The 24,439-nt window shown below is 49.1% G+C and overlaps 2 protein-coding genes and 1 non-coding gene across 46 annotated transcripts in view; 1 reads left to right on the top strand and 2 right to left on the bottom strand.

The window, feature by feature from the left end:
• Positions 1-10,887, top strand: part of ZFYVE1 (zinc finger FYVE-type containing 1) — a 57,668-nt gene extending 46,781 nt beyond the window's left edge. For all 5 annotated transcript variants that reach the window (XM_522899.8, XM_063793630.1, XM_016926334.3 and 2 more), the window contains 7 exons: positions 1,401-1,509; positions 2,125-2,222; positions 2,315-2,432; positions 4,653-4,823; positions 5,415-5,595; positions 6,192-6,305; positions 9,243-10,887. In XM_522899.8, coding sequence (XP_522899.3) covers positions 1,401-1,509; positions 2,125-2,222; positions 2,315-2,432; positions 4,653-4,823; positions 5,415-5,595; positions 6,192-6,305; positions 9,243-9,475 — 1,024 coding nt within the window. In that variant the 3' untranslated portion in view covers positions 9,476-10,887. The remainder of the gene's footprint in view (positions 1-1,400; positions 1,510-2,124; positions 2,223-2,314; positions 2,433-4,652; positions 4,824-5,414; positions 5,596-6,191; positions 6,306-9,242) is intronic.
• A 1,911-nt stretch (positions 10,888-12,798) lies between these two features.
• Positions 12,799-24,439, bottom strand: part of DCAF4 (DDB1 and CUL4 associated factor 4) — a 41,512-nt gene continuing 29,871 nt past the window's right edge. For 16 of the 40 annotated variants that reach the window (XM_009428094.4, XM_016926322.3, XM_016926328.3 and 13 more), the window contains 2 exons: positions 23,881-23,995; positions 20,732-21,758 (listed from right to left, as the gene is read on the bottom strand). In XM_009428094.4, coding sequence (XP_009426369.1) covers positions 21,565-21,758; positions 23,881-23,995 — 309 coding nt within the window. In that variant the 3' untranslated portion in view covers positions 20,732-21,564. Of the gene's footprint in view, positions 13,486-18,257; positions 19,758-20,731; positions 21,759-23,880; positions 23,996-24,439 lie in introns of those variants that run through there. The other 24 variants (XM_016926318.3, XM_016926321.3, XM_016926327.3 and 21 more) reach the window with 6 other exon arrangements.
• Positions 17,307-17,378, bottom strand: TRNAC-GCA (transfer RNA cysteine (anticodon GCA)). The gene has a single exon. It is a non-coding gene; the product is annotated as a tRNA-Cys (tRNA).

Below are 24,439 nucleotides of genomic sequence, written 5' to 3'. Positions count from 1 at the left end.
ACAATCCCTTCCACTCTTCACTACCAAATTGTCTTTGCTTCTACCAGAACCACCCTGTCCTGCACACTTCTCCTTTTACAGGAGTAGACCTGACCTACATCTGTTATGAATGGTCATTTCACTTTGAGTCCTGTAGGCCACCTGCTGCATGCAGAACCACCTCTGACCTTGCCGAGAAAAGGACCTGCTTCTTGGATTATACAGCCTGGGCAAGGGAGAACTAAGGATTATCTTGGAGAGTTCAGTTTGGAAAGGGGAGAGGGATGTTAGTTGACAGTGTGACTTAACTTCCTTTTTGCATGCCCCATGAGCCCAGCACAAGAGACTTAAGCACTGTTGGATCATTGCTTTCCCATTGTGAGCCTTCCCAGGATTTCTGGAACTTTCCCTTTTATCATAGTGAAATTCTAAAGTCCTGATCTCTGTTTTTGCATTATCAGGATGGCAGAGCTCATTGTTCATTTGGAAGGCTTGTTCAGCCTAAGCCTCCCCTTAATGCATTGCCAAATTTTGGGGTTGGTTTTCATTTTGCATCTTGGCAGCCTGTTCTGGGTAAATGTTCCATTTCATCTTGTTTGGATTTTTTGAGTCTTCTGAGAGCCGTTCAGGTTTCCTCTCTGGTCAAGTTGGTATCTTATGGCTCCTCCATTTCTGCTGAGGGGACAGGTAGTTTTTCCAACAAGGGATTTCTGGGTGTATTTTTTTTTTTTTTTTTTTTAAGACAGAGTCTCGCTGTTGCCCAGGCTGGAGTATAGCGGTGTGATCTTGGCTTACTGCAACCTCCGCCTCCTGGATTCAAGCGATTCTCCTGCCTCAGCCTCCTGAGTAGCTGGGATTACAGGCATGAGCCACTATGCCTGGTTAATTTTTTTGTATTTTTAGTAGAGACGGGGTTTCTCCATGTTGGTCAGGCTGGTCTTGAACTCACTGCAACCTCCACCTCCTGGGTTCAAGCGATTCTCCTGCCTCAGCCTCCCGAGTACCTGGGACTATGGGTGCCCGCCACCATGCCCGGCTAAGTTTTGTATTTTTGGTAGAGTCGATGTTTCACCATGTTGACTAGGCTGGTCTTGAACTTCTGACCTGAAGTGATCTGCCCCCCTCGGCCTCCCAAAGTACTGGGATTACGGACATGAGCCACCGTGCCTGGCTGAGATTTCTTTTTCCCCTGTGTTCTCATACAAGGATAGTAGTCGCTGTGCCTCTGTAGTGCTGTTGATTGCAAGTGTAACAAAGAGGCATGTGGGTTTCCGGCTACCCTTTCTGTGTTCAGCATCTGAGGCCCAGTTAGTAATCAAGGTTTGGTCGTGGCCTTGTGCCTGGCTCAGGGTCAGGCTGTTCTGTGTAAGTGGCACTGGCTCCTTTAGCTGTCTCATTGTCAGTCTTTGGGCTTCATTCAGGGTTGGATGTAAGAACAGCATGAATCATGGGAAGGAAGGCGTGCCTCATGAAGCCAAGAGCCGCTGCAGATACTCCCACCAGTATGACAACCGAGTGTATACCTGCAAGGTGAGTCCTCCGAGCTCCTCCCTGTGTCAGCAGTGGGCTTGCTGACCACTCTCTCTTTGGCAAGACTCTCTTGGGGCCATTTTTTGCTGCATGCCGAAGTATTTGATATTCAAATTGAGTATTTCTGGAACTTCTCTCCAGCTCTAACAAAAAGCACTCACATGTCTTCATTGGTGAGGGTCCCTTTGTTTACTGTTTTAAGCTTATTTTCTTCTCATTCTGTTGAGCTTGTATGTAAGGGTAATTTATATCGAACATTCATTCTTTTTTTTTTTTTTTTTTTGAGACAGAGTCTTGCTCTGTCAGCCAGGCTGGAGTGCATTGGCACAATCTTGGCTTACTGCAGCCTCCACCTCCTGGGCTGCAGCAATTCTCCTGCCTGAGCCTCCTGAGTAGCTGGGATTACAGATGTGTGCCACCATGCCCAGCTAATTTTTGTATTTTTAGTAGAGACGGGGTTTCACCATGTTGGCCAGGCTGATCTCGAACTCCTGAGATCAGGCAGATTGCTTGAGCCCAGGAGTTCACAACCAGCCTGGGCTGGTAAAACCCCGTGTCTATTAAAAAAACAAACAAAAAACAAACAATAAGCTAGCAGAGTGTTTCCTGTTTCAGGCCTGCTATGAGAGAGGCGAGGAAGTCAGTGTAGTGCCCAAAACATCTGCTTCCACTGACTCCCCCTGGATGGGTCTCGCAAAATATGCCTGGTCTGGGTGAGTTTAAACAACATGGCTCAAGGTTTTCTGGTGCGTTTGTCTCCCCAGGCACCTGGCTGGGTAACAGTATTGATTTGCTTTCCTTGTAGGTATGTGATCGAATGTCCTAACTGTGGCGTGGTCTATCGTAGTCGGCAGTACTGGTTTGGAAACCAAGATCCTGTGGATACGGTGGTGCGGACAGAGATTGTGCATGTGTGGCCTGGAGTAAGAACTGTTGGATTTCTCTGTTTTTCTTTATCTTGTGTCGTTCAGTTTTTCATGTGTATAGAAAACTGGAACCTGCTTAAAATTAAGGTTAACCATGAATTTCAGAATGTTGGCGGTTTAGAAAGGCATGATCTGGAGAGCTTTTTTGTTCTCTAGACCAAAATTGTTTTTATTTTTCTTGCATATATATTAGAAGTACAACTTTAAATGAAATAAACTAAAAATCTATAGTTTTACTCCTTTGGCAAATAAAACATTTTTGCATGTTCTACTCATTCATTTTCTATATGTGTATGTTTTTCTAGATGCAAATATTTACATGCCTTTTTCCTGCTTTTTTTTCTCACAATGCTATTTTATTTAGTTTTATTTCCACCTTTTTAAAAAAATCATTAAAATTCTAGTCACCATCTTCGTGTAAGAAAGCCATTTTTTTGTTACAGGAAATTTTCTTGAAGTATATTCTAAGAAGTGGGATTCCTATAGACCCTTAATCTTTTTTTTTTTTTTTTGAGACGGAGTTTTGCTCTTGTTCCCCAGGCTGAAGTGCAATGGTGAGATCTTGGCTCTCTTGGCTCACTGCAATCTCCACCTCCCGGGTTCAAGTGATTCTCCTGCCTCAGCTTCCCGAGTAGCTGGGATTACAGGCATGACCGCCACGCCCGGCTAATTTTGTATTTTCAGTAAAGACAGGGTTTCTCCATGTTGGTCAGGCTGGTTTCAAACTCCCGACCTCAGGTGACCTGCCCACCTCGGCCTCCCAAAGGGCTGGGATTACGGGCGTGAGCTACTGCACCCAGTCTAATGATTATTTTTTAACTTTTGAATTCCAGATGTCAGAAATACAAATCTGTTTGTGAGGCAGTGATATCATGCTTTCATTCTGCATTAAATCACTGTTCACACTTAGCATTGTCCATAAATCACAACAAATCCAAAACCTTTTCCTTTCATGGAAAAAAGGCAAGTGATTATCCCCGAGGGACTTATTTTACTCTGTGTCATTGTCCTTGCTGGGTGATTCCTAAAGCCACCGTTCAGCCTAGGAGTCCTACCTGCAGGTCCTCTCCTGAGCTTTCCTGGATCCTATAGGTACCATAAAACTGAAGATTTCCTTATTTTTTAAACGGTTTTTTTTTTTTTTTTTTTTTTTTGAGATGGAGTCTTGCTCTGTCACTCAGGCTGGAGTGCAGTGATGTGATCTTGGCTCACTGCAACCTCCACCTCCTGGGTCCAAGCAATTCTCCTGCCTCAGCCTCCCGAGTAGCTGGGATTACAGGCACGTGCTACCACACTCAGCTAATTTTTGTATTTTTAGTAGAGACGGGGTTTCACCATGTTGGCCAGGATGGTCTCGATCTCTTGACCTCGTGATCCACCCACCTCGGCCTCCCAAGGTGCTGGGATTACAGGCGTGAGCCATCGCACCCGGCCGATTTCCTTATTTTTCTCCTCCTTTTTCTAATTTTCAGGCCCACTGAAATCTGTTATTATATAGTAGTCTCATTATGGGAGCCCACCTCCTTGGCATAATGGTTTATGCCATTACGTCCCAAGGATTTAACGTGGCCTTATAGCGAGAAAGTAAAGGTGGTAAGATAGTTTATGTTCCAGGAAAACAGGACTGCAGTAATTTACTCTCAGGTCACATTCTTCACAGTCCTTGAAATTAGGAGGATACAGATGCCTTCCCTGCTGTTTGTTTGCTCATTCCTTCCTTCCTTCCTTCCTTCATTCATTATTCAGCATACATTGCTGTGTACCTTGTGCCCTGCATTGAGCTAGTTACTTTACAAAATACAAAAATGACAAAGAGTTATTGTCAGGGAGTTCAGAGTTTAATAGGGAAGTCAGATACATAAATGGATATTGTACTTAGACACACAGAATTAGGATTCCTAGAGATGTCCAAGTATTAGAAGAACTGAGAGGAAAGGTTCTTAACTCAGCCTGTGGTGGGGCCCCCTGGAGGAGGTGTCATCTCCTGTATTGTATAGGCTTAGTAAGTCCTGAATTGAACAGCTACACATCAAGTCTTATGGTCACTTTGAAGAGAATAAAGCCAGAGGGATTCCTGGTGTGTCTCCGTTCTTCCCTGCCAGGGAGTTAGTGGTTCTGAGTTGGCTACGGTGAGTGTGCAACTCACCAAACATCCCTCTTCCTCCTTCCTTTCACTCCCTTCTCAGAGCATGATGGAAGCCTGTGTTTTCATTTCAGACTGATGGGTTTCTGAAGGACAACAACAATGCTGCCCAGCGCCTGTTGGACGGGATGAACTTCATGGCTCAGTCGGTGTCCGAGCTTAGCCTTGGACCCACCAAGGCTGTGACTTCCTGGCTGACAGACCAGATCGCCCCTGCCTACTGGAGGCCCAACTCCCAGATTCTGGTATGGTGTGGCAGAATGCCCCTCCACCCCTGGCACAGCCCATCCTACTTAATGCCGCTTTGCCCTGTGCTAAGCTTGTTCTGTGAGGGAGACGCAAACATTTTCTGCCAGTGCAGTGAGCTCTGTGAGTACCGACAAGGGGAGGAGTCGTTGAGGCAGCCAGTTTCTCTTTGCCCATTGATTTCCCTTCGTGTTTTCCTGCAAGTATTTTCTGTTTGGTGAGTTTTAGTTTCCTTGTGTGTGACGACCAGTGAATATTGCTTAGATATGTGAGGACCCAGATAAGAATCTGGAGGAAAAGGGGTCTTTAGAGGTTATTTAGGGTCATCCTCAGCTTGCTCCATTAACGCTACAGCACCCAGAGCAAGAGAGCACCCAGCTTCAACCCAGACACTTAGTGAAAGGAAACTCACTGTCCACCAGGCTTCCTTTCCATTCTCAGATAACGCGTTACTAGAAAGCTCTTGTCCTTGTTGAGCTAACGCCACCTGCCTTAGTTTCTGCTTGCTCCGGGGTCTTGTTGACTTTCTCAGCTGAGCAGACATGTACCATACCTACCTGCCTCTCTGTTTTGTTTTGGGCTTGGAACAGAGCTGCAACAAGTGTGCGACGTCCTTTAAAGATAACGACACTAAGCATCACTGCCGAGCCTGTGGGGAGGGCTTCTGTGACAGCTGTTCATCAAAGACTCGGCCAGTGCCTGAGCGGGGCTGGGGCCCTGCGCCGGTGCGGGTGTGTGACAACTGCTACGAAGCCAGGAACGTCCAGTTAGGTAACGTGGGACCTGGGAGCTGCAGGGGTGGAGGGGAGAACCTCCCACATTGGCCCTGGGTGCTAAGAACTGGATATCCAGACGCCCTAATCCTGCTCATAACCACATCTCCCTTGTGAGAGTACTTCTGGTCTTGGCCAGTCAGCCTCTAAGCTCCTTGTTAACAGCGTCCTATGGGTGCTGTTCCTCAGGGGCTCGAACCTGTCCTGCATTCTTAGCTGCAGAGGTGCTTCTGGGGGAAGGGAATGCGCACATAGCAACTGAATTCTGAAAAGGCTGCAGTGTTTACCAGAGATGGCTTAGACCAGTCTTCTCCTTTGAGAAGGTTCCAGTTTTTGCTCCTAGAACCTTTCTGCCTTACTTTAAAAGAAGGGTTATAAAGGAGCCCCAGAAGGTTGCAGCTAAAGGACTAACAGATGACATCTAATTTCAGAGTCTGGGCTGACCTGACCCACAGCACAGACCCTTGCAATAGTTGCAGGACAGCACAGTGGTGTCTGGGATCAGAATCCAGAAGCGTTCTGCTATTGGTCCCTGAGTTTTCCATTTGGGAGAGGACTTAGAGGTGACAGCATTTCCTTTATTACTGTCTACAGCTGTTACCGAGGCACAAGTGGACGATGAAGGTGGAACACTCATTGCTCGGAAGGTGGGCGAGGCTGTGCAGAACACTCTGGGAGCCGTGGTGACAGCCATTGACATACCACTAGGTGGGCCTGGCAGTGCTTCTCTTGGGGGTAGTGGATGCGGGTTGAGGGGTTTCAAAGTGAGTGGGCTGTCACTTTGTAAAGGCTTGCCAACCTAGATTGAGATGGGTGGTAAAGGAATCAATTACACAATGCCACACATTTGCTTGCTTCTGCTGAATGCCTTAGTAGTTTCATGTTTATTGCTGGAAGCCATTCGAGCTACCTTAAAATGTAAAGGCTTAAAACAGCCATCTTTGATGTCTTTGCAGGTCTAGAAGTCAGGAAGGGTAATTATTCAGCTCCAAGTGGCATTGGCTCTAGTTACTACCTGATATTCCAGGGTGGTAGCTGGAGTGGTCTCAAGGGTCCAAGCTGACCTCACTTACAAGCTGGGTGCCTTGGCAGGGACAGTTAGGAAGCTGTGTGTAGCAGAGCCTCACCCGGTCTTTGTATTCTCCAGGCCTCTTCAGTGGTTTCTTTGGCACTTCTTAAATGATGTCAGGGTTCCAGGAGTTAATGTTCCAAGAGACAGGAAGTGGACGCTGCCCATCTCTTTTTTTTGTTTGTTTGGTTTTTTTTTTGAGATGGAGTCTTACTCTGTCACCCAGGCTGGAGTGCAGTGGTGCGATCTTGGCTCACTGCAACCTCCGCCTTCCAGGTTCAGGCAATTCTCCTACCTCAGCCTCCCAAGCAGCTAGGATTACAGGCACGTGCCACCACGCCCAGCTAATTTTTGTATTTTTAGTAGAGACAGGGTTTCACCATGTTGACCAGGCTGGTCCCGAACTCCTGAGCTCAGGTGATCCACCCGCCTTGGCCTCCCAAAGTGCTGGGATTACAGGCGTGAGCCACTGTGCCTGGCTGAAGCTGCCCATCTCTTGAGGCCTAGGACTGCAGACAGGCACTTCTGCTGTCATCTCCGGGAGTCTCCTGCCGTCACAGGTTTGTCTAGATTCAAGGGAGGGGGCAGGAGTGTCAAAGATGGAAAGTGGGTGAAAGATTCTATGGCTGTCTTTAGTCTGTCACACCAGCCAAACTGTTAGTAGTTTAAGATTTAAAGTAGCTGGCCGGGCACCGTGGCTCACGCCTGTAATACCAGCACTTTGGGAGGCCAAGGCAGGCGGATCACGAAGTCAAGAGATCAAGACCGTCTCGGCCAACACACGGTGAAACCCCGTCTCTACTGAAAATACAAAAAAATCAGCCGGGCGTGGTGGCGGGCGCCTGTAGTCCCAGCTACTAGGGAGGCTGAGGCAGGAGAATGGCATGAACCCGGGAGGCGGAGCTTGCAGTGAGCCGAGATCGCACCACTGCACTCCAGCCTGGGCAACAGAGCGAGACTCTGTCTCAAAAAAAAAAAAAAAAAAAAAAGATTTAAAATAGCTACCCAGCCCTGGATGTGAGGGGTATTTGTATTTAGGATGGCGAGGGGGAGAGGGAGGGAAATCAACCAGTGCTTGGCAGGCTTACGCAAGGCTGGCTAGGCCTGGGGCAGCGTGGCACATTGTAGGGGAGCGAGCAAAAGTGGGTAGTGATGAAAATGGCCTGGAGCAGATTTCCTCATTGCAGCTCACAAAGTGAGTAGATGATATAGGAATTGCTGGATTTGCCCAAGCTTAAATCTCAGGTTGCATCTGTCCCCAGGGGTACCTGGGAGAGGCAAGAACTGTCCTTGGCACAGAAGGCAGAGCATAGCCTGCTGGCTGTGCTCACCAAGTGCTCCCATTCTGAGCGCCCACAGGGTGTACCAGGCCAGTGTGTCAGGCATGTTCTTTCTTCTCATCCTCATCACAGCTCTTGAAGGTGGGTTGTTAAAGATAAGTAAGCCCCTGAGAGGTTAGCTAACCTTTCTTTTTTTTTTGAGACTGACTCTCGCTATTGTCCAGGCTGGAGTGCAGTGGTGTGATCTTGGCTTACTGCAACCTCCACCTCCCAGGTTTAAGCGATTCTCATGCCTCAGGCTTCCAAGTAGCTGGGGTTATACCACCACGCCCGGCTAATTTTTATATTTTTAGTAGAGACAGGGTTTCACCATGTTGGCCAGGCTGGTCTCGAACTCCTGACCTTGAGTGGTCCTCCTGCCTCTGCCTCCCAAAGTGCTGGGATTATAGGTGTGAGCCACCATGCCCAGCCTTAGCTAACCTTTCTTAATCCGGCAGCTGCTGATTAACCTGATCTCAGTAGAATTGGGATTTGAGTGTCTGACTCCAGAGCCCAGACTTCTTTATAGTTCCTCCAGGTGTTCTTAACACGGCTGCCCCTTCAGTTTACAAGGAGGGCTTCATAGATACATAAAGATCAAGGAGCTGGGTGTGGGGGTGCATGCCTATAATCCTAGCTACTTGGGAGACTCAGGCAGGAGGCTCCCTTGAGTCCCAATAATTTGAGACCAGCCTGGGCAACAGAGTGAGACCCTGTCACAAAAGAGAAAGAAAGGGCGTGGTGGCTCATGCCTATAATCTTATGCCTACAATCCCAGCACTTTGGGAAGCCGAGGTGGGCAGATCACTTGAGACTAGGAGTTCGAGACCAGCCCGGACAACATGGTGAAACCCTGTCTCTACAAAAATTAGCCAGGTGTGGTGGTGCACACCTGTAGTCCCAGCTACTTGGGAGGCTGAGGTGGGAGGATTGTTTGAACCCAGGAGGCAGAGGTTGTGGTGAGCCGAAATCATGATACTGCACTCCAACCTGGGCGACAGAATGAGACTCTGACTCCAAAAAATCTTAAAAAATGTGAAAAAGGAAAAGGGAAAATCAGTGCCTATGTGACAGCCCCAAAGACTCTGATCTGGATGTGAGTGGCAGAGCCTGGGCTTCTGCATTTTTAAAAAGCTCTGTCAGCAATTCTGTGTGCAGTTGGGATTATAAGCCAGTAAGCATCCGAGGATGGCCTCTTGCTAGTTGGGCCTCGGGGTATTGGGCTTTGGGTGTCCTGACCATTGTTCCCTGCCTTAGGTCTGGTAAAGGACGCGGCCAGGCCTGCGTACTGGGTGCCTGACCACGAAATCCTCCACTGCCACAACTGCCGGAAGGAGTTCAGCATCAAGCTCTCCAAGCACCACTGCCGGGCCTGCGGACAGGGCTTCTGTGATGAGTGCTCCCATGACCGCCGGGCTGTCCCTTCTCGTGGCTGGGACCATCCCGTCCGAGTCTGCTTCAACTGCAATAAAAAGCCCGGTGACCTTTAACCCCAGCCCCCTCTCCGAGTCCTTCACAATTCCTTAGGTTCTCAGGGTTAGAAACAGTCTTGCGAGGTAGGCCCTCCTCCCGGTCACCTGCTGTGGTGTGTGTCCTCTCCTCTCCGCATCCAGGGCCACTTTCCCTCAGTGGGGGTGAGCCTGGCGGCAGGCCCGAAGGTGTGGACCCCTCAGGGCAGGGGACCTTGCAACTTATCGCAAAGGGGAATGAACCTGAATCCGTTGCATTTATTTCAGTTAAAAATAATGAATATATATGTGTATATCTCTCTCTCACTCGGGGCGTATCGAGGCTGCTGCTGGCTGCGAAGACTTCGCACAGTCTCCTCCGCACAGGGTGAGGTGGCAGTGGCAGCACGTCTTCCTCATGAGCCGAGCCAGGTCCATGGCCACCACGTGGCTGGCCCCTTCCTCTGCTGCTCTTGGAGCCTTGGAATCCTCTTCTGTCCTTGGCTCTTCCCTCCATGCCTGTCAGCTGCCTGGGGAGTGAGCCTCCCTGGTCCTTCCTGCCTGAAACAGCCTGAAGGGAATTCTCCCTAGGTCTCCTGGGAGTCGAGTCCCAATTCTTGGCTTAAGCCTGTTTTAGTCAGAGACCACCCAACTTAGCGTGCAGGTCACCGGAGTGGGTGGAGGGTCAGAGGTTGGGTCTTCGGCCCTGAGAAGTAGAAATGCAGGGGCCGTGCTGTCCCTGGTCCCCCATGGAACAGCAAGGAAGGAACTGAGCCTTCTCCAGCAGGGCTTCCTGTCCCGACGCTTCTGTCTCCACTCGGCTTTCCCAAAAGGCGGCACCCAGCTCCTCAATCGAAGTACCCGCCTCCCACCTCTCGGCCCCCTCGAGCCCACCATCTGCTTCTGAGTGTCGCACTAGGATTTTCATTGCTTATTTTAAAGTGTCTTAATCCTTTGTTCCCAGACACACAACCCCTCTAGCTCTTGGAGGGGCGATCGTGAGAAACCTTCCAGGGAAACTGAGCACAGGATGAACTGTTAGTTGTTTTTAAAAGTCTATATAAATATTTCAACAGATCGTAAAGAAAAAATTTATCTCTTTGGTCCTTGCAAGAGAAGTCAAAGGAACTTTTGTTTCTCCTCAAGAGCCTGGACATCTCTGTCTGTCATGACTGGAAAGGGCCCGTTGTGCTGAAATCCTATCATCATGGTGGATTTGATCTTCAGTGGCCAAACACGAATTAAAGTATAATTCTTAACTGAACTGGTGGGTGGGTTGAGCTTTAGGGAAGTATATGGCGGTCATTCCTGGTGCGCGTATCGGTGTGACATGAGCCCTGGAGTGTGTCGTCCCTCTCAGCCCTGCTCCTCCTGCCTCCTGGGGCCCAGTGACTGGGACCCTACTCTAGAACTGTGTACCATCCAATTCGCCATCATAAAGGAATCTTCCTGCATCTCGACTGTGCTGGCTCTTTCCTCTCATTCCATCAGTGCCTTCCAGCCACCATCTGTCTCCAGCTGATGGCGGCTTTCCAAGCAGAGGCCAAGTAAGGGGCATGTTTCAAGGGCGGTAATATTTTACCTGCAAATACTGCAGTCTTTTACTCTGACAAATAAGAACTTTTTCAAAACCATAGCCGGCTGGGCGTGGTGGCTCATGCCTGTAATCTCAGCACTTTGGGAGGCCAAGGCCGGGGAGGGGGGGGATCACTTTAGGTTGGGAGTTCGAGACCAGCCTGACCAACATGTAGAAACCCCGTCTCTACTAAAAATACAAAAAATTAGTTGGGTGTGGTGGCGCAATCTTGTCATCCCAGCTACTTGGGAGGTTGAGGCAAGAGAATTGCTTGAACCCGGGAGGCGGAGGTTGTGCTGAGCTGAGATTGCACCATTGTTGCACTGTAGCCTGGGCAACAAGAGTGAAACTCTGTTTAAAAAAAAAAAAAAAAGGCCAGGCGCGGTGGCTCACGCCTGTAATCCCAGTACTTTGGGAGGCCAAGGCGGGAAGATCATGAGGTCAGGAGATCAAGACCATCCTGGCTACCATGGTGAAACCCCATCTCTACTAAAAATACAAAAAAATTAGCCGGGCGTGGTGGTGGGCACCTGTAGTCCCAGCTACTCTGGAGGCTGAGGCAGGAGAATGGCTTGAACTCAGGAGGTGGAGTTTGCAGTGAGCCGAGATTGCGCCACTGCACTCTAGCCTGGGTGACAGAGTGAGACCCCGTCTCAAACAAACAAACAAACAAACACCATAGCCAAGTACCCCCAAACCATGATCCTGTGCAGTGGATGTCAGTCTCATGACCACAGCCTGTTGTCCCCAGCCCTTCGCTAGATACCATGCCCCACCCAGATCGGTGTGCTGACTGGGACCAGAGCTTTGAGCTGGTCATGAATATTCCTTTATGTAGGGAAGGCAATAGCTGACGGTCATGGAATTCTCTCTAGTGACTAGAGGGCCCCCACATTCTTACCACTTATCCTGTACTTAGAGGTGTTCCTCAGACCTTTCTGCAGCCGGGGTCACCCGGCAGACCCCCTTTCTGCAGCCGTGGCATTGGCTGAGCAAGGCTCAGCGGTGGCGGTTTCACAGCTTGGGTTCTCTGGGTTACACTCTGGCAGCTGTCGAGTCAGGGTCTGTTGAGGAATCCTCTCGCACAGTAGAAGAGATGGGGTATTAGTCCGGATTTTCACTCCCTAGGTTTAAAATACGTAGTCCTGGCTAGGCGTGGTCACTCATACCTGTGATCCCAGCACTTTGGGAGGCCAAGGTGGGCGGATCACTTAAGCCCAGGAGTTTGAGACCAGCCTGGGCAACGTGGTGAGTGAACCCTGTCCCTACCAAGAAAACCAACCCCTCCCCCCAAAAAAGCTGGGTGTGGCAGCGCACGCCTGTAATTCCAGCTACCGGGAGGCTGAGGTAGGAGGATTGCTTGAGCCTCAGAGATGTCACTGTACTCTAGCCTGGGTGACAGAGTGAGACCCTGTCTCAACAACAAAAACAAACCTATTGAACTATTATACATCTATACTTCAGCTTGATTTTCTCAAACTGAATACTACGTAACCAATCAGCACCCAGATTAAGAAACAGAACATGGCTGTCCTGCAAGAACTCCTGGTCCCTCCCCCCACCAGGAGTAACCACTATCCTGACATGTAGTAACAGATTTTCGTCCCCTCTCCTTTTCAGGGGGAGCCATGGAAAGGGTTTTAATCACTTTCTGGTTTAAAAGGCTTGCTCATAGGTAGAGACAGTTGTTGAACATACCCCTGAGGGCTGTGACTGGAGATTGCAACTTGTGGCTGAGAATGACGCGGTCTCCTGATCAATGAGACCAAGTGGGATCCTTACACATCCCTTGGGTTTAACTGCTGATTTATTTGGGAACCGGAAAAGCAAAGAGAACCAATATTTAGGTGCCTGTTAACGTGCCTTGCACTATGCTAGGAGCTTTACATGGTTAATTGTCACAACCACACTGGAAGGTCCGCAGTAGGGTTCTTGTCTTACAGCCTAAGACACTGGCTCCTAGAGGATCAGAAGCCCAGCGTTGCCCGGCACACTCCAAGCTGGCCTGAGTCCAGGCAGCCCCAGACCCCTTCTATCACCATCGCACTGTAGAGTTTCTCCCCGTTTTCCTTCCCCTTCACAGCTTGTTAATTCTTTTGCATTTCCAGGTAAGGTCAATATCTTCTTAGGAGGAAAGGTAAGAATCAAGGTGACTGCTAGTGTGGTCAGCAAGCTTAGCTTTGATCATTTCCATTGGCCTTGAAGAGTCTCAGGGCTGAGGGCAATCACACTTTTTCACTAAAAGCAGCTTTATTTTTCACTAAAAAGACTCACTGGCTGAGAGATTAAGCAAGTTGATCTAGCCTATAACATGAGCTAAGCTTCCATTTTTTTTTTTTTTTTGAATTTTATAGAGATGGGGTTTTGCCATGTTGCCCAGGCTGGTCTTGAACTCTTGGCTCAAGCAATCTGCTGCCTTGGCCTCCCAAAGTGCAGGGGGTACAGGTGTGAGCCATTGCTCCTGGCCAGCTTCCAACTGTTAAAAAAAATTGATTCAATGTTAATTTTGCAGCTATGTTTGCATTTTCCATTTCAGACTTACCATGATTAGGGAGAGACAGTGGAACCCACAATCGTAGTCTGTAATTCTTCTCATCATGAATAGGATGTTTTAGTTACTGTACAAAATCTGAGCACATTTTAACTCCTAAATCTTAAATTGCACCTGGTATAATTTTTTTTTAATGTACTTTGGAAATCGTCACATACTCGTGAACACTAAAGCCCATAGGGTATGGGGTTTTCTGGGATTAGATAATCTGTAATTTAGTGACAGGCTCATGTGAACAGAGCCATCTTTGAAACTACCATTTGTAGACAGCGAGCCATGCAGTCCTCCAGTACATGATGCTGTACTGAGGGACTTAACCACTGCCACGTTTTCAACAGCCACCTTAAACTGGCCATACCCTTAACTCTAGCCAGAATCTCTCTGACGCTCTGGCTTTATCCTTAGATAACTCCATTTCATATCCAAAGATAGTGGAACTCAGCTGGGCATGGTGGCTCGTGCCTATAATCCCAGCACTCTGGGAGGCTGAGGCGGGAGGTTCACTTGAGGCCAGGAGTTTGAGACCAGCCTGGGCAACATAGCAAGACCCTGTCTCTGTGAAAACAAGCACAAAAACACTGCAACACAAGCAGAGCCTGAATGGATTTCCCAGCCACCATGGCACTTCGGTTCTGGCTGCCCTGGACTACCAGGAGCATTTGTGTCTGCGTGCCTTTGCTCAGATTATGGCGTCTACAGAGAATATCCTTTTTGGTATTGCAACAGCTGCCTTTATTCACGCGAAGCCAAGAGTGCAAGCAGGCAGGCAGGTAGGAGCAAGCAGGGAGACCTGAGCAAAGATACGATAGCCAGGCCCAGGCCAGAAGGTACTGTGGGAGGCAGAGGCAGTGAGTCTTAAGGAAAGAGGAAGAAAAGGGGAAACTGTTGAACTGAACCCAAGAAGATCTTAAATGTCCAGAGGAACAGTAAGAAGCCCATTCTCCCCAACACAAGGGGCCTAATAAGAGTCTTGAACTTCAGTAGGAGCCTCAGCTGGCTCTGCTACACTTATCAGCAGAAGACCTTGGGCAAATCACTCTCTTGAGATTCAGTTTTTTCTTCTGTAAAGTGTGGAAATTTACTTTCTAGGGTTGTAGTAATGAAAGCAAAATCATGCTGGCAAAACAAAAAATTGTTCATCTATCATAACAAGTGTCTAGTTGCGTCAAATGCTGGGGAAACGAAACTTCCTGAGGTGTCTTTTACGCTGAGCCTTAAAAGTTGGACTTTTCTGGATGAAAAGGAGTTGGGCGGCTTGAGCAGAGGCCCAGGTGTGTGGGGGACAGGCTTGAAACGTGGTGTCCCGAGAGCACCAGGTGTGAGGCAGAGATGGCGCAAGAGGATGGAGAGGCATATGAGGTCAGATCACAAAAGGCCACACACTCTATCTGAGTCACAGGAAGCCATCAAAAGCAAAGATCTGGAAAGATCATTCCTGTGGCAGTACAGTGGATGGACTGGACAGGACAGACTTAGAGTAGGACCAGAGCCTTTTAGCAACACGTACAAATGGAGAAATCAAGAAGAAATGGAGTTTAGCCTGAAATTGTTTTTGGAGATGGTTGAGTGGAAGATTTAGACCAGGACAGATCTAGGGTTGACAGGCAATAGAGAGGGGCTGACTCGGTGTTCGATGAAGGATGCCTGCTGTGAGGAACCTTTCTGGGGACACCCAGGAGGCTGGCAGTGCCCTCCAAACCATGTTGGGCCAGTTGGATTCTCGGGTGTCCACAGCAACATGGGACATGAGGCAGTATTTATTTGTGGGCTTTTTTTTTTTTTTTTTGAGACAGAGTCTTACTCTGTCACTCAGGCTGGAGTGCAGTGGTGCAATCTCGGCTCACTGCAACCTCCGCCTCCAGGGTTCAAGGGATTCTCCTGCCTCAGCCTTCTGAGTAGCTGGGATTACAGGCGTGCACCACCACGCTTGGTTAGTTTTTGTATTTTCAGTAGACACGGGGTTTCACCACATTGGCCAGGTTGGTCTTCAACTCCCAACCTCAAGTGATCCCAAAGTGTTGGGATTACAGGCGTGAGCCACCGCACCCGGCCAGTATTTGTGGACATTTTTGATAACCAGCGTGTGCCATTCATTGTTGTCTCTAGAAGGCTATAAGTAAGCAAACACTGAGCTAGTCAGCAAGGGGTCTATCACAGCTCAGTGCTGCCGTCACAATCACCTGCTCATTTGCTACCTTTCATTGTCACCTGGGGAGTAGGGCAAAATGGAAAATCCTTCAAGGCCAGGCACGGTGGCTCACACCTGTAATCCCAGTGCTTTGGGATGCCAAGGCATCCCTTTGAGGCCAGGAGTTCTAGACCAGCCTGAGCAACATGGCAAAATCCTGTCTCTACAAAAAAAGAAACCCCAAAACCTCAAAAATCAGACTGATGTGGTGGCACACGCCTGTAATCTCAGCTACTCAGGAGGCTGAGGTGGGAGAATTGCTTGAGCCTGGGGGGGTCAAGGCTGCAGTGAGCCAAGATCACGCCTGGGCGACAGAGTGAAACCTTGTCTAAAAAAAAAAAAAAAGAAAAATGCTCGGAGATTGTAACATATTAATTTTTATGACATCAGTGGTAACAAGCAAACTGGCCAAAATGCTTAATCAACTTCTTGGCCAAGTTTAACCCCTTTTCATGCAACCTAGACCACATTTTAGGTGCAGTGAGTGTTAACCAAGAACAAACTGCTGCTCTTTCCCCCCCGCCACTGAGTCACGGAGGCAGAGGCTCAGGGGTGTTCAAGAATCAGCTTCCCCCCTAACCCACCGCCATGGCCCAGGAAGGCATCACTGCTGGAGGTGTCATGGACCTTAATACTGCTTTATAAAGGTCCCAAAGGCTGCCCTCATCCATGATGGCCTAGCACATGGAATTTGAGGAGCTGCCAAAGTCCTAGACAAGCGCTGGGCCCATCCTTGTGTGCTGCCCCCAGCTGTGATGAGCCTGCCTATGTGGCTGAAGACCCTTGGTGCTGAACACCGGATCACCCTAATTACGGTTGATGACAAGAAACTAGGGGAAAGGGTGAGCCACTGTAAAACTGACAAAGGGAAAACCCCATAAAGTGGTTAGTTGTGGTTGTGTAGCATTAAAGACCATGGCAAAGGATGTCATCAAAGAGGTTTTTTTTTTGTTTGTTTGTTTTTTGAGACAGTCTCTCCTGTCACCCTGGCTGGAGTGCAGTGGCATGATCTGGGCTCACTGCAGCCTCCACCTCCTGGGTTCGAGCAATTCTCCTGCCTCAGCCTCCCAAGTAGCTGGGATTACAGGCACGCACCACCACACCTGGCTAATTTTTGTATTTTTAGTAGAGACAGGGTTTCTCCATGTGGCTCAAGCTGGTCTTGAACTCCTGAACTCAAGTGATCCGCCCACCTTGGTTTCCAAAGTGCTGGGATTATTGGCATGAGCCACTGTGCCTGGCCCTTCTTTCATGTTTTAATTCAAGGGAGCTTTTCAAAAGTATAGGTTGAAGGAACATTTTTATATATACTCTGACACACACCCGATGGCCAAATTGTGTTCACAGCTCTCAGACTTACTCATAGATTTAGAATCTCCTCAGGTACTTGGTCTTAATGGAAGGCAGTGGAGGTCCTAAAGGGGGGCTTTCTATCCTAATGGTCAGCTGGAATGTGGGAGGAGCAATTTTAGCACAAGAGCAAGCTGAAAATCCCTCTATCTTTTCTGGTGACGCTGTGGCTGACAGTATTTACTTTTAAATGAGAAAACATCCGGGAAGGGGGCACCCGGATTTGAACCGGGGACCTCTTGATCTGCAGTCAAATGCTCTACCCCTGAGCTATACCCCCTTCACCTATCAGGAGCTCCTTCCTTGTCCACTTATGGTGACTCAATACAATCAAGTTCCACCCACACTAGAGTTCTGGCAAGCTTTGTGTTCTAAAGCCCCACCTTCTTAATTATCCATCATCTGCTTTGGCTTTTCCCTTGGCCACCAATAAACTGAAAGCGAACACTTGAAAAATGACATCCTGGGTTGGGCGCAGTGGCTCACGCCTGTAATCCCAGCACTTTGGGAGGCCGAGGTGAGGTCAGGAGTTTGAGACCAGCCTGACCAACATGGCGAAATCCCGTCTTTGCTAAAAATACAAAAAAAATTAGCTGGGCGTGGTGGCAGGCGCCTGTAATCCCAGCTACTAGGGAGGCTGAGGCAGGAGAATTGCTTGAACCCTGAGAGGCGGAGGTTGCAGTGAGCTGAGATCACACCACTGTACTCCAGCCTGGGCTAAGAGTGAGAGAGAGTGTGCGTGCATGCGTGTGTGTGTGTGTGTGTGTTTTGTAAAGACAGGGTTTTGGCATGTTGCCCAGGCTGGTTTCAAGTGATCCAACTGCCTAAGCTCAAGCAATCCTCCCGTCTCGGCATCACTTCGGCCTCCCTAAGTGCTGGGATTACACGCATAAACCACGAAGCTTGGCCTTTGCTCTGTTCTTGATGGAAACAGTAGCCAGCTCTGATCCTGGGGTCCTGCTGATAGCTGGGGAAGTGTTTTATTGAGGTTGAATAGTGTGGCTCCTTCTTATCCCACTGGCAGGGGAGAAGTGAAGCCTCTCCGAGTGCAAGGGCATAGGCCTGAGAAGCCCTTTCTCGTCTCACCTCCTCTCCAGGGTAAGAGAAGCTGAGAGTACAGCTGGCTCCTTCCTCCAATCTCAGGGAAGAAACAGCACACTTGGAGACACAAATTTTTTTAATGTAAAATAACATTGAGAGTTCACCTAAACATCTGTCTTAGAAATTCAGGTTGAGGGCTATGAAGGGAAGAGATGCTGTTAGAACAGAGGGAAGTGGGTGACCTCTCCAAAGACAGTCGTGCTCCGACGGAGAGCTGGGGTGTTCCCGCGGTAGCCAAACCTTCCACTGAACCCACTGACCAGTTTGACATCAGCATTGTAGTGGCCACCTGCTAGAGAGGATGCCCTTGGGGGCAAGGAGAGAGAGGCCTGAGCCTGCTTCCAGTCCACCTCTTGGCTTCCCCATTCCCCTGGGTGTGGTATGGGATGCCAACCAGGCATAGTCACTGCATTCCCCATGCCCACAGCCAAACACGCAATCCTCAAATGTCCTGAGCCTCTGGGCTGAAAAGCCAAGGGCTGGTGAGGTTGAGGGACAGAAGGCTTCCTAGAAATGAAACCCTGCACCAGGAATAATTGTGGGAAGACTGTGAATGGTTTGTGCTGGGACAGGAGGGGCCAGAAATTCTGGGCTTGGCAGAGCTTGCCTTTCTCCCACGAGAAATGAGAAAAATCTCACCCTTGTCTCTGACCCATGTGGTAAAAATGGATGAGATCAAGATCAATTGGACCAAATGGTACAAAGGATCATGTGAGTAGAGGAGTGGCCCAGGATGGTGGAGTTGGGCTGGGAGGAGGGTTTACCCTGTTAGAAAAGTATCTCTCAACTCTTTCCCATTGTTGTTAACCTGGGCCTGGAAAATGAGCAGGACGCAGCAGTGAGGGGAACAGGGGCTTCAGAGTTGGGAAGAGCGGAATCTTAATCCCAGCTCAGCCCTTCTTGCCAAACCACTTTAACTCAACAAACTTGTTTCCCAAACTGTGCCGTGGGGTTAGTGTGAGGGTGAGAAGTGTCTTACAAATGGCTCGTGTCTGTAATGCCAGCACTTTGGGAGGCTGAGGCCAGAGGATCACTTGAGCCTAGGAGTTCAAGACCAGCCTGGGAAACATAGGGAGACGCCATCTCTACAAAAAATAAAAAATTAACTGAGTGTGGTGGTGCACACCTGTGGGCCCAACTGCTCAGAAGACTGAGGTGGGAGGATTGCTCAAGCCCAAGGAGGTCAAGACTGCAGTGAGTAGTAATTGTGCTACTGCAACTCATGCACTCCAGCTTGGGCGACAGAGTGAGACCATGTCTCAAAAAAAAAAAAGGGGGGGGGGGGCGGCTGACACACAGTAGGTGCTTATTAGCTAATATCAGGGAGTACTGTGGCACCATCTGCTTGTGTATGTGAAGAAAAGCTGGAAAGATGCAGTCCCTGGGCCTCTTCCCCTCAACCAGGCTTTGCTATGGCCCAGGAACCATGATGAGGCTGGAAATGGAGGCAGCACTTGCCTGTCTCTGCCCAACTTCTGTTGAGGTATCTCTGTCCTTTCCTGAAGATGTGGAGGATGCATTCTACTATCCAGCCATCCCTTCCTGTGCCACCATGATCCTGAATGTGGGAAAGAGAATACAGAAGACTGTCAGCCACAATGCTGAGGGGGCACAGTGCAAACTGCCCTGGGGTTTGTTGGTGGGAGAAGGAAGAGGTCAGAGCCTTAGATAACTGGGGCGGACGGATTAAATATATTTAAGAATCGGGCCAGGTGCGGTGGCTCAGGCCTATAATCCCAGCACTTTGGGAGGCTGAGGCGGGCAGATCACCTGAGGTCGGGAATTTGAGACCAGCCTGACCAACATGTAGAAACCCCCATCTCTACTAAAAATACAAAATTAGCCAGGCGTGGTGGCATGCGCCTATAATCCAACCTACTCGGGAGGCTGAGGCAGGAGAATCACTAGAACCCAGGAGGTGGAGGGTGCGGTGAGAGCGCCATTGCACTCCAGCCTGGGCAACAAGTATAAAACACCATCTCAAAAAAAAAAAAAAAAAAAATTTGGTTCTTTATAGAATATGCTGTATTAGTCAGGGTACTGGCAGGAAACATTCAAGTGGGTAACTGCAAGTCTACCTAGTGAGGCATTCTGGGCCAGCAACAGTGAGGTGTGATGACCAGCTGTAGGTCTGAAGGGACAAATGAAGAGTTGTTGGAACCCGGCTCTCTCTGAGCGCTTTCCAATAGAAGTGGTGGGTTTTGGTTACAGCCACCCACAGCCCAACCAGAAGGGAGCCGGGGAACCAGCGATCCCACCTCCCTCTCCTCTTGCCCTCTGTGTTCTGCTGCTGCTTCCCACTGGCTGAACCTACCTAGCCGCTGGGAGCCAGGGAACCCTGACCTAGTCCAGAGGTGAGTCTTTTGGGCATGCACAGAGCAGGGTGGAGATGGACAGATGATGAGGGCAGAGTGGGTCTGGAGGGACCCAGGGAAGCTCTCCAGGAAGGCTATGAAAGCTGGTCCCAGCAGCCCAAGCTTCATGATCTCCTAAGTCATTCACAGAAGCGCATGTCACACCATGATTCTTCTCTTGGTTTTATTGTTTGGTAGAAAAACAGGCTCTTTAACACTGAATAAACATCTCACGAACTGTCGCTCCTAGATTACAAAAAGTCAAAACCAATTTCCTTTGACGCCGGGCCCTTGAATCTGACATTCAAGTCACCGTAATAGAAACCAGAGCTGCTGAACCTTACATTCTGGAAGGTGCTTCAACAAAGGCATGTTAAGGACCGTTTAAAACTTCTAGCATGTAAGAAGATCCATCTTTCCTTCCAACGCCTTTGGATAATAACAGGAGAATCCCGGAGATCTGCTGCTGAGTTTGAGAAGGCCAAGTTTAAGGATTCCAAACTCCAGCCTTCAATATTTCTGCAGAAACTTAGAGAAGTAACCTCCCCGTCCTCTCCGCTGGCTTCCCCAAGTACAGATGCAGGATGCAGGTCTTTCTTCCTGCTACCCAGGCACCGAGGACTCAAACCATCTCACCGTCTCATCACTGGGCTTCTCCAATGGGCTCTTGGAGGAAGAAGCTTTTCGTTTTTGCCAATCTTCAGTCCTTAGAAAAGTCCTTTTTGTTAAGAAAAGGCAGGGAGGGTTAACTAAGTTCTAAGAATTCAATAAGAAAAGGAAAGAGATACCTTTTATGAAAAGGACTTCCAAGCTCTCTGAGCCAGCAATTTAACTCAAATAACTTTCCTGAGCGTCTCCACATGGAACATTCAGCACTTCTCTCCTAGCAGCCAGAGGATGGGATCTGTGTACACTGAGTGTCACTTAAAACGCCCCCATTAGATGCAGTAAAAAGTTACGCTTTACTCCCGTAAGTCAAATCCACATGGCTCTGGGCTGTGCCCTGCAGAATTAGCTGTAGGAGTAACAGTAAAGGTCCTGCCCGACAGCCATGAGCAGCCCCGGCGCGCCCCGGGAGCCCCCCAGCCGCGACGAGAAGGCCACACTGGGAATGTCGGCCTTGGAGGCAGCGTACGGGGAGGGTATGGTTCTCAGTAGGCGGGCATCGTGGAGGCTCCAGATTCTCGTGTAGCAGTCCTGGCCCACTAGGAAAGAGGAGAGACACATGGCAGGCTAGTGAGAGAATGCAAAGGAAAACTTACCTACATGTGGACATGGCTTCCCAAGATTCCTCGGGGCTGTGATTTCATGTGAGCCAAAACACAAACTCATTAACGGACAGTATTTCTACGGATAACCCAAGTCGCCCTGTTGTGCTAGAACAATGACAAGATGCCCTGGTTGGCTGTGTGATGCCATGAATGGCTCGGAGACATCCTGGCTAATGTCTGGGGATTCTGCTGCTCTTGATGTCATGGAACGTTCAAGTACGAGCGTGGCCCACCTGGTCTAGGTGACATGCAACTGATTTCCCCCATTTTTTAGGGACAGGGTCTTGCTCTGTCACCCAGGCTGGAGTGCAGTGGTGTGATCAGGGCTCACTGCAGCCTTGAACTCCTGGGCCCAAGCCATCCTTCTGCCTCAGCCTCCTGAGTTAACTAGGACTACAAGTGTGTGCCACCATGCCTAATTTTTTTTTTTTTTTGAGATAGGGTCTTGCTGTGTTGCCCCAGCTGGTCTTAAACTCCTGGCCTCAAGCTCCCTAAGTGCTGGAATTATAGCTACCACACCTGGCCTGATCTTTTCATGTTATAGTAAAAGATCTGTCAAAGTCATTACATCCTGGGGATGGGCTAGGTTGACAACTCTCCCCACAGCTCTTTCTGGTTTAATGCTTCAGTTCCTAGGACCGGTTTAAGTCTTCAGGGCTCCAGTTCTGAGGACTGTGACACACAACAGCATGGGTTACAGCAGCCCAGAAACATGATATACACTACTGGAGACCTTCAGCAGGAGAAGAGGACAGGCCTTGGGCAGTCATGGATTTCACATTTGTGATTCTGATCACTTGTGTGACTCTAAGACCAGAAGTGCTATCTTGGCTGAAGCTGAATCCCGGCTGCAGTTTATTACTGCAGCTGGTAACTACCTGCATCTGCCTCTCAGCAAGGCTGAGCTCTCTCTATCATCCAGCTCACAGGAGCTCTTCTGTGATAAAAATAGGTGAAAAATCGACTTAAAAAGGAGGCGAAGTCCTGGTGTTGATGAGAATAGTAAATAAGTCTATGAATGTCCTAACAAAGTAATGCTCCCTAGCCACAAAAATGTTCCATGGGGTATAAGCCCTTTCTATAGGAATACCAGTAGAGATGACAATTCTTGAAGACTGAGAACACATTCTGCAGTGTCAGCAGCTACTATTTCAGTGTGAAAGCATTGAGCCTGCACACTGTCTGATTACGCTATAGCCACCATCATCTGTAATCAACTGGTAACTCCCTTCCAGGGGGCTTAGTGGCCAGATAGCTGCTCCTAATCTGCAGATCATGGAGCCACAGGGATGGTAGTAAAGGGGCCACCAATCTTTTTTATTTATTTATTTATTTATTTATTTATTTTGAGACGGAGTCTCGCTCTGTTGCCAGGCTGGAGTGCAGTGGCGTGATATCGGCTCACTGCAACCTCCGACTTCCTGGTCCAAGCAATTCTCCTGCTTCTGACTTCCGAGTAGCTGAGATTACAGGCAGGTGCCACCATGCCCAGTTAATTTTTGTATTTTAGTAGAGATGGGGTTTCACCATGTTGGCCAGGATCGTCTCAATCTCCTGACCTCGTGATCCACCCTCCTTGGCCTCCCAAAGTGTTGGAATTACGGGCGTGAGCCACCGTGCCGGGCCGGGGCCAAGAATCTTTACAATGACCATAACTTCTTTTCTCAGCATCCTCTGGTGGAAATGTGAGTAAAGACAACAGGGAGCCCGAGTTTTTGGATAAGATAGTTGCGTGGTGGAATAATGCTGGCCTGATGAAATCCACTCAAACTCCAAACCCAGGCTCCCCAGGACCTCCCCACCTGCCTGTTTCTGAAGTGACGTTTGCCCACTGACATGGGATGAGGCTGTCCACCTGGTGGACATTTATTTACACTCCTGATTACTAATATAATCCAATTCTACTTCCCTCCTAGTCTCCCCACCCAGCTGTCCACACTCCCCTTGATTCAGTTCTGTTTTGGGGTAACTTTTCCCTCTGCTGCTGAAGTTGCTGGGATCGCCCCTGAGAGACAGTATTTGATGGGGTGGAACTTCCCCTTCCTTCCTCAAGTACCTGCCACCAGGATTCCTTCTTCCTCGTGCACATGCAGGGGCAGGTAGGCGTACTCATTCACGTGGCCTTCGTACTGCCTTACGCACTTCGTGGTCCTCAGGTCCCACAGCTTGATCTGTGGAAAAAGCACCAGGGGCCATCAGGGAGGGGCCAGGAGGTACCATGGTGGTCCCCAAGTGCAAAGCCAGGAAGGCAAGGTGGTCTCCAGTGGCCTGTGCAGGTCATGAAGATCTCCATCTCGAATTCTTGAGCCTTGTTGTCCATCAAAAGCATGTAACCAGGCCGGGCACGGTGGCTCATGCCTGTAATCCCAGCACTATGGGAGGCCAAGGTGGGCAGATCATGAGGTCAGGAGTTCGAGACCAGCCTGACCAACATGGTGAAACCCCATCTCTACTAAAAATACAAAACTTAGCCGGGCGCAGTGGCGGGCACCTGTAATCCCAGCTACTCAGGAGGCTGAGGCAGGAGAATCGCTTGAACCTGAGAGACAGAGGTTGCAGTGAGCCAAGATAGTACCACTGCTCTCCAGCCCGGGCGACAGAGCAAGACTCCATCT

This window comes from Pan troglodytes, chromosome 15, assembly GCF_028858775.2.
Source record: "Pan troglodytes isolate AG18354 chromosome 15, NHGRI_mPanTro3-v2.0_pri, whole genome shotgun sequence".
NCBI lineage: Eukaryota > Metazoa > Chordata > Mammalia > Primates > Hominidae > Pan > Pan troglodytes.
This window is presented reverse-complemented; position numbering and strand designations above follow the sequence as displayed.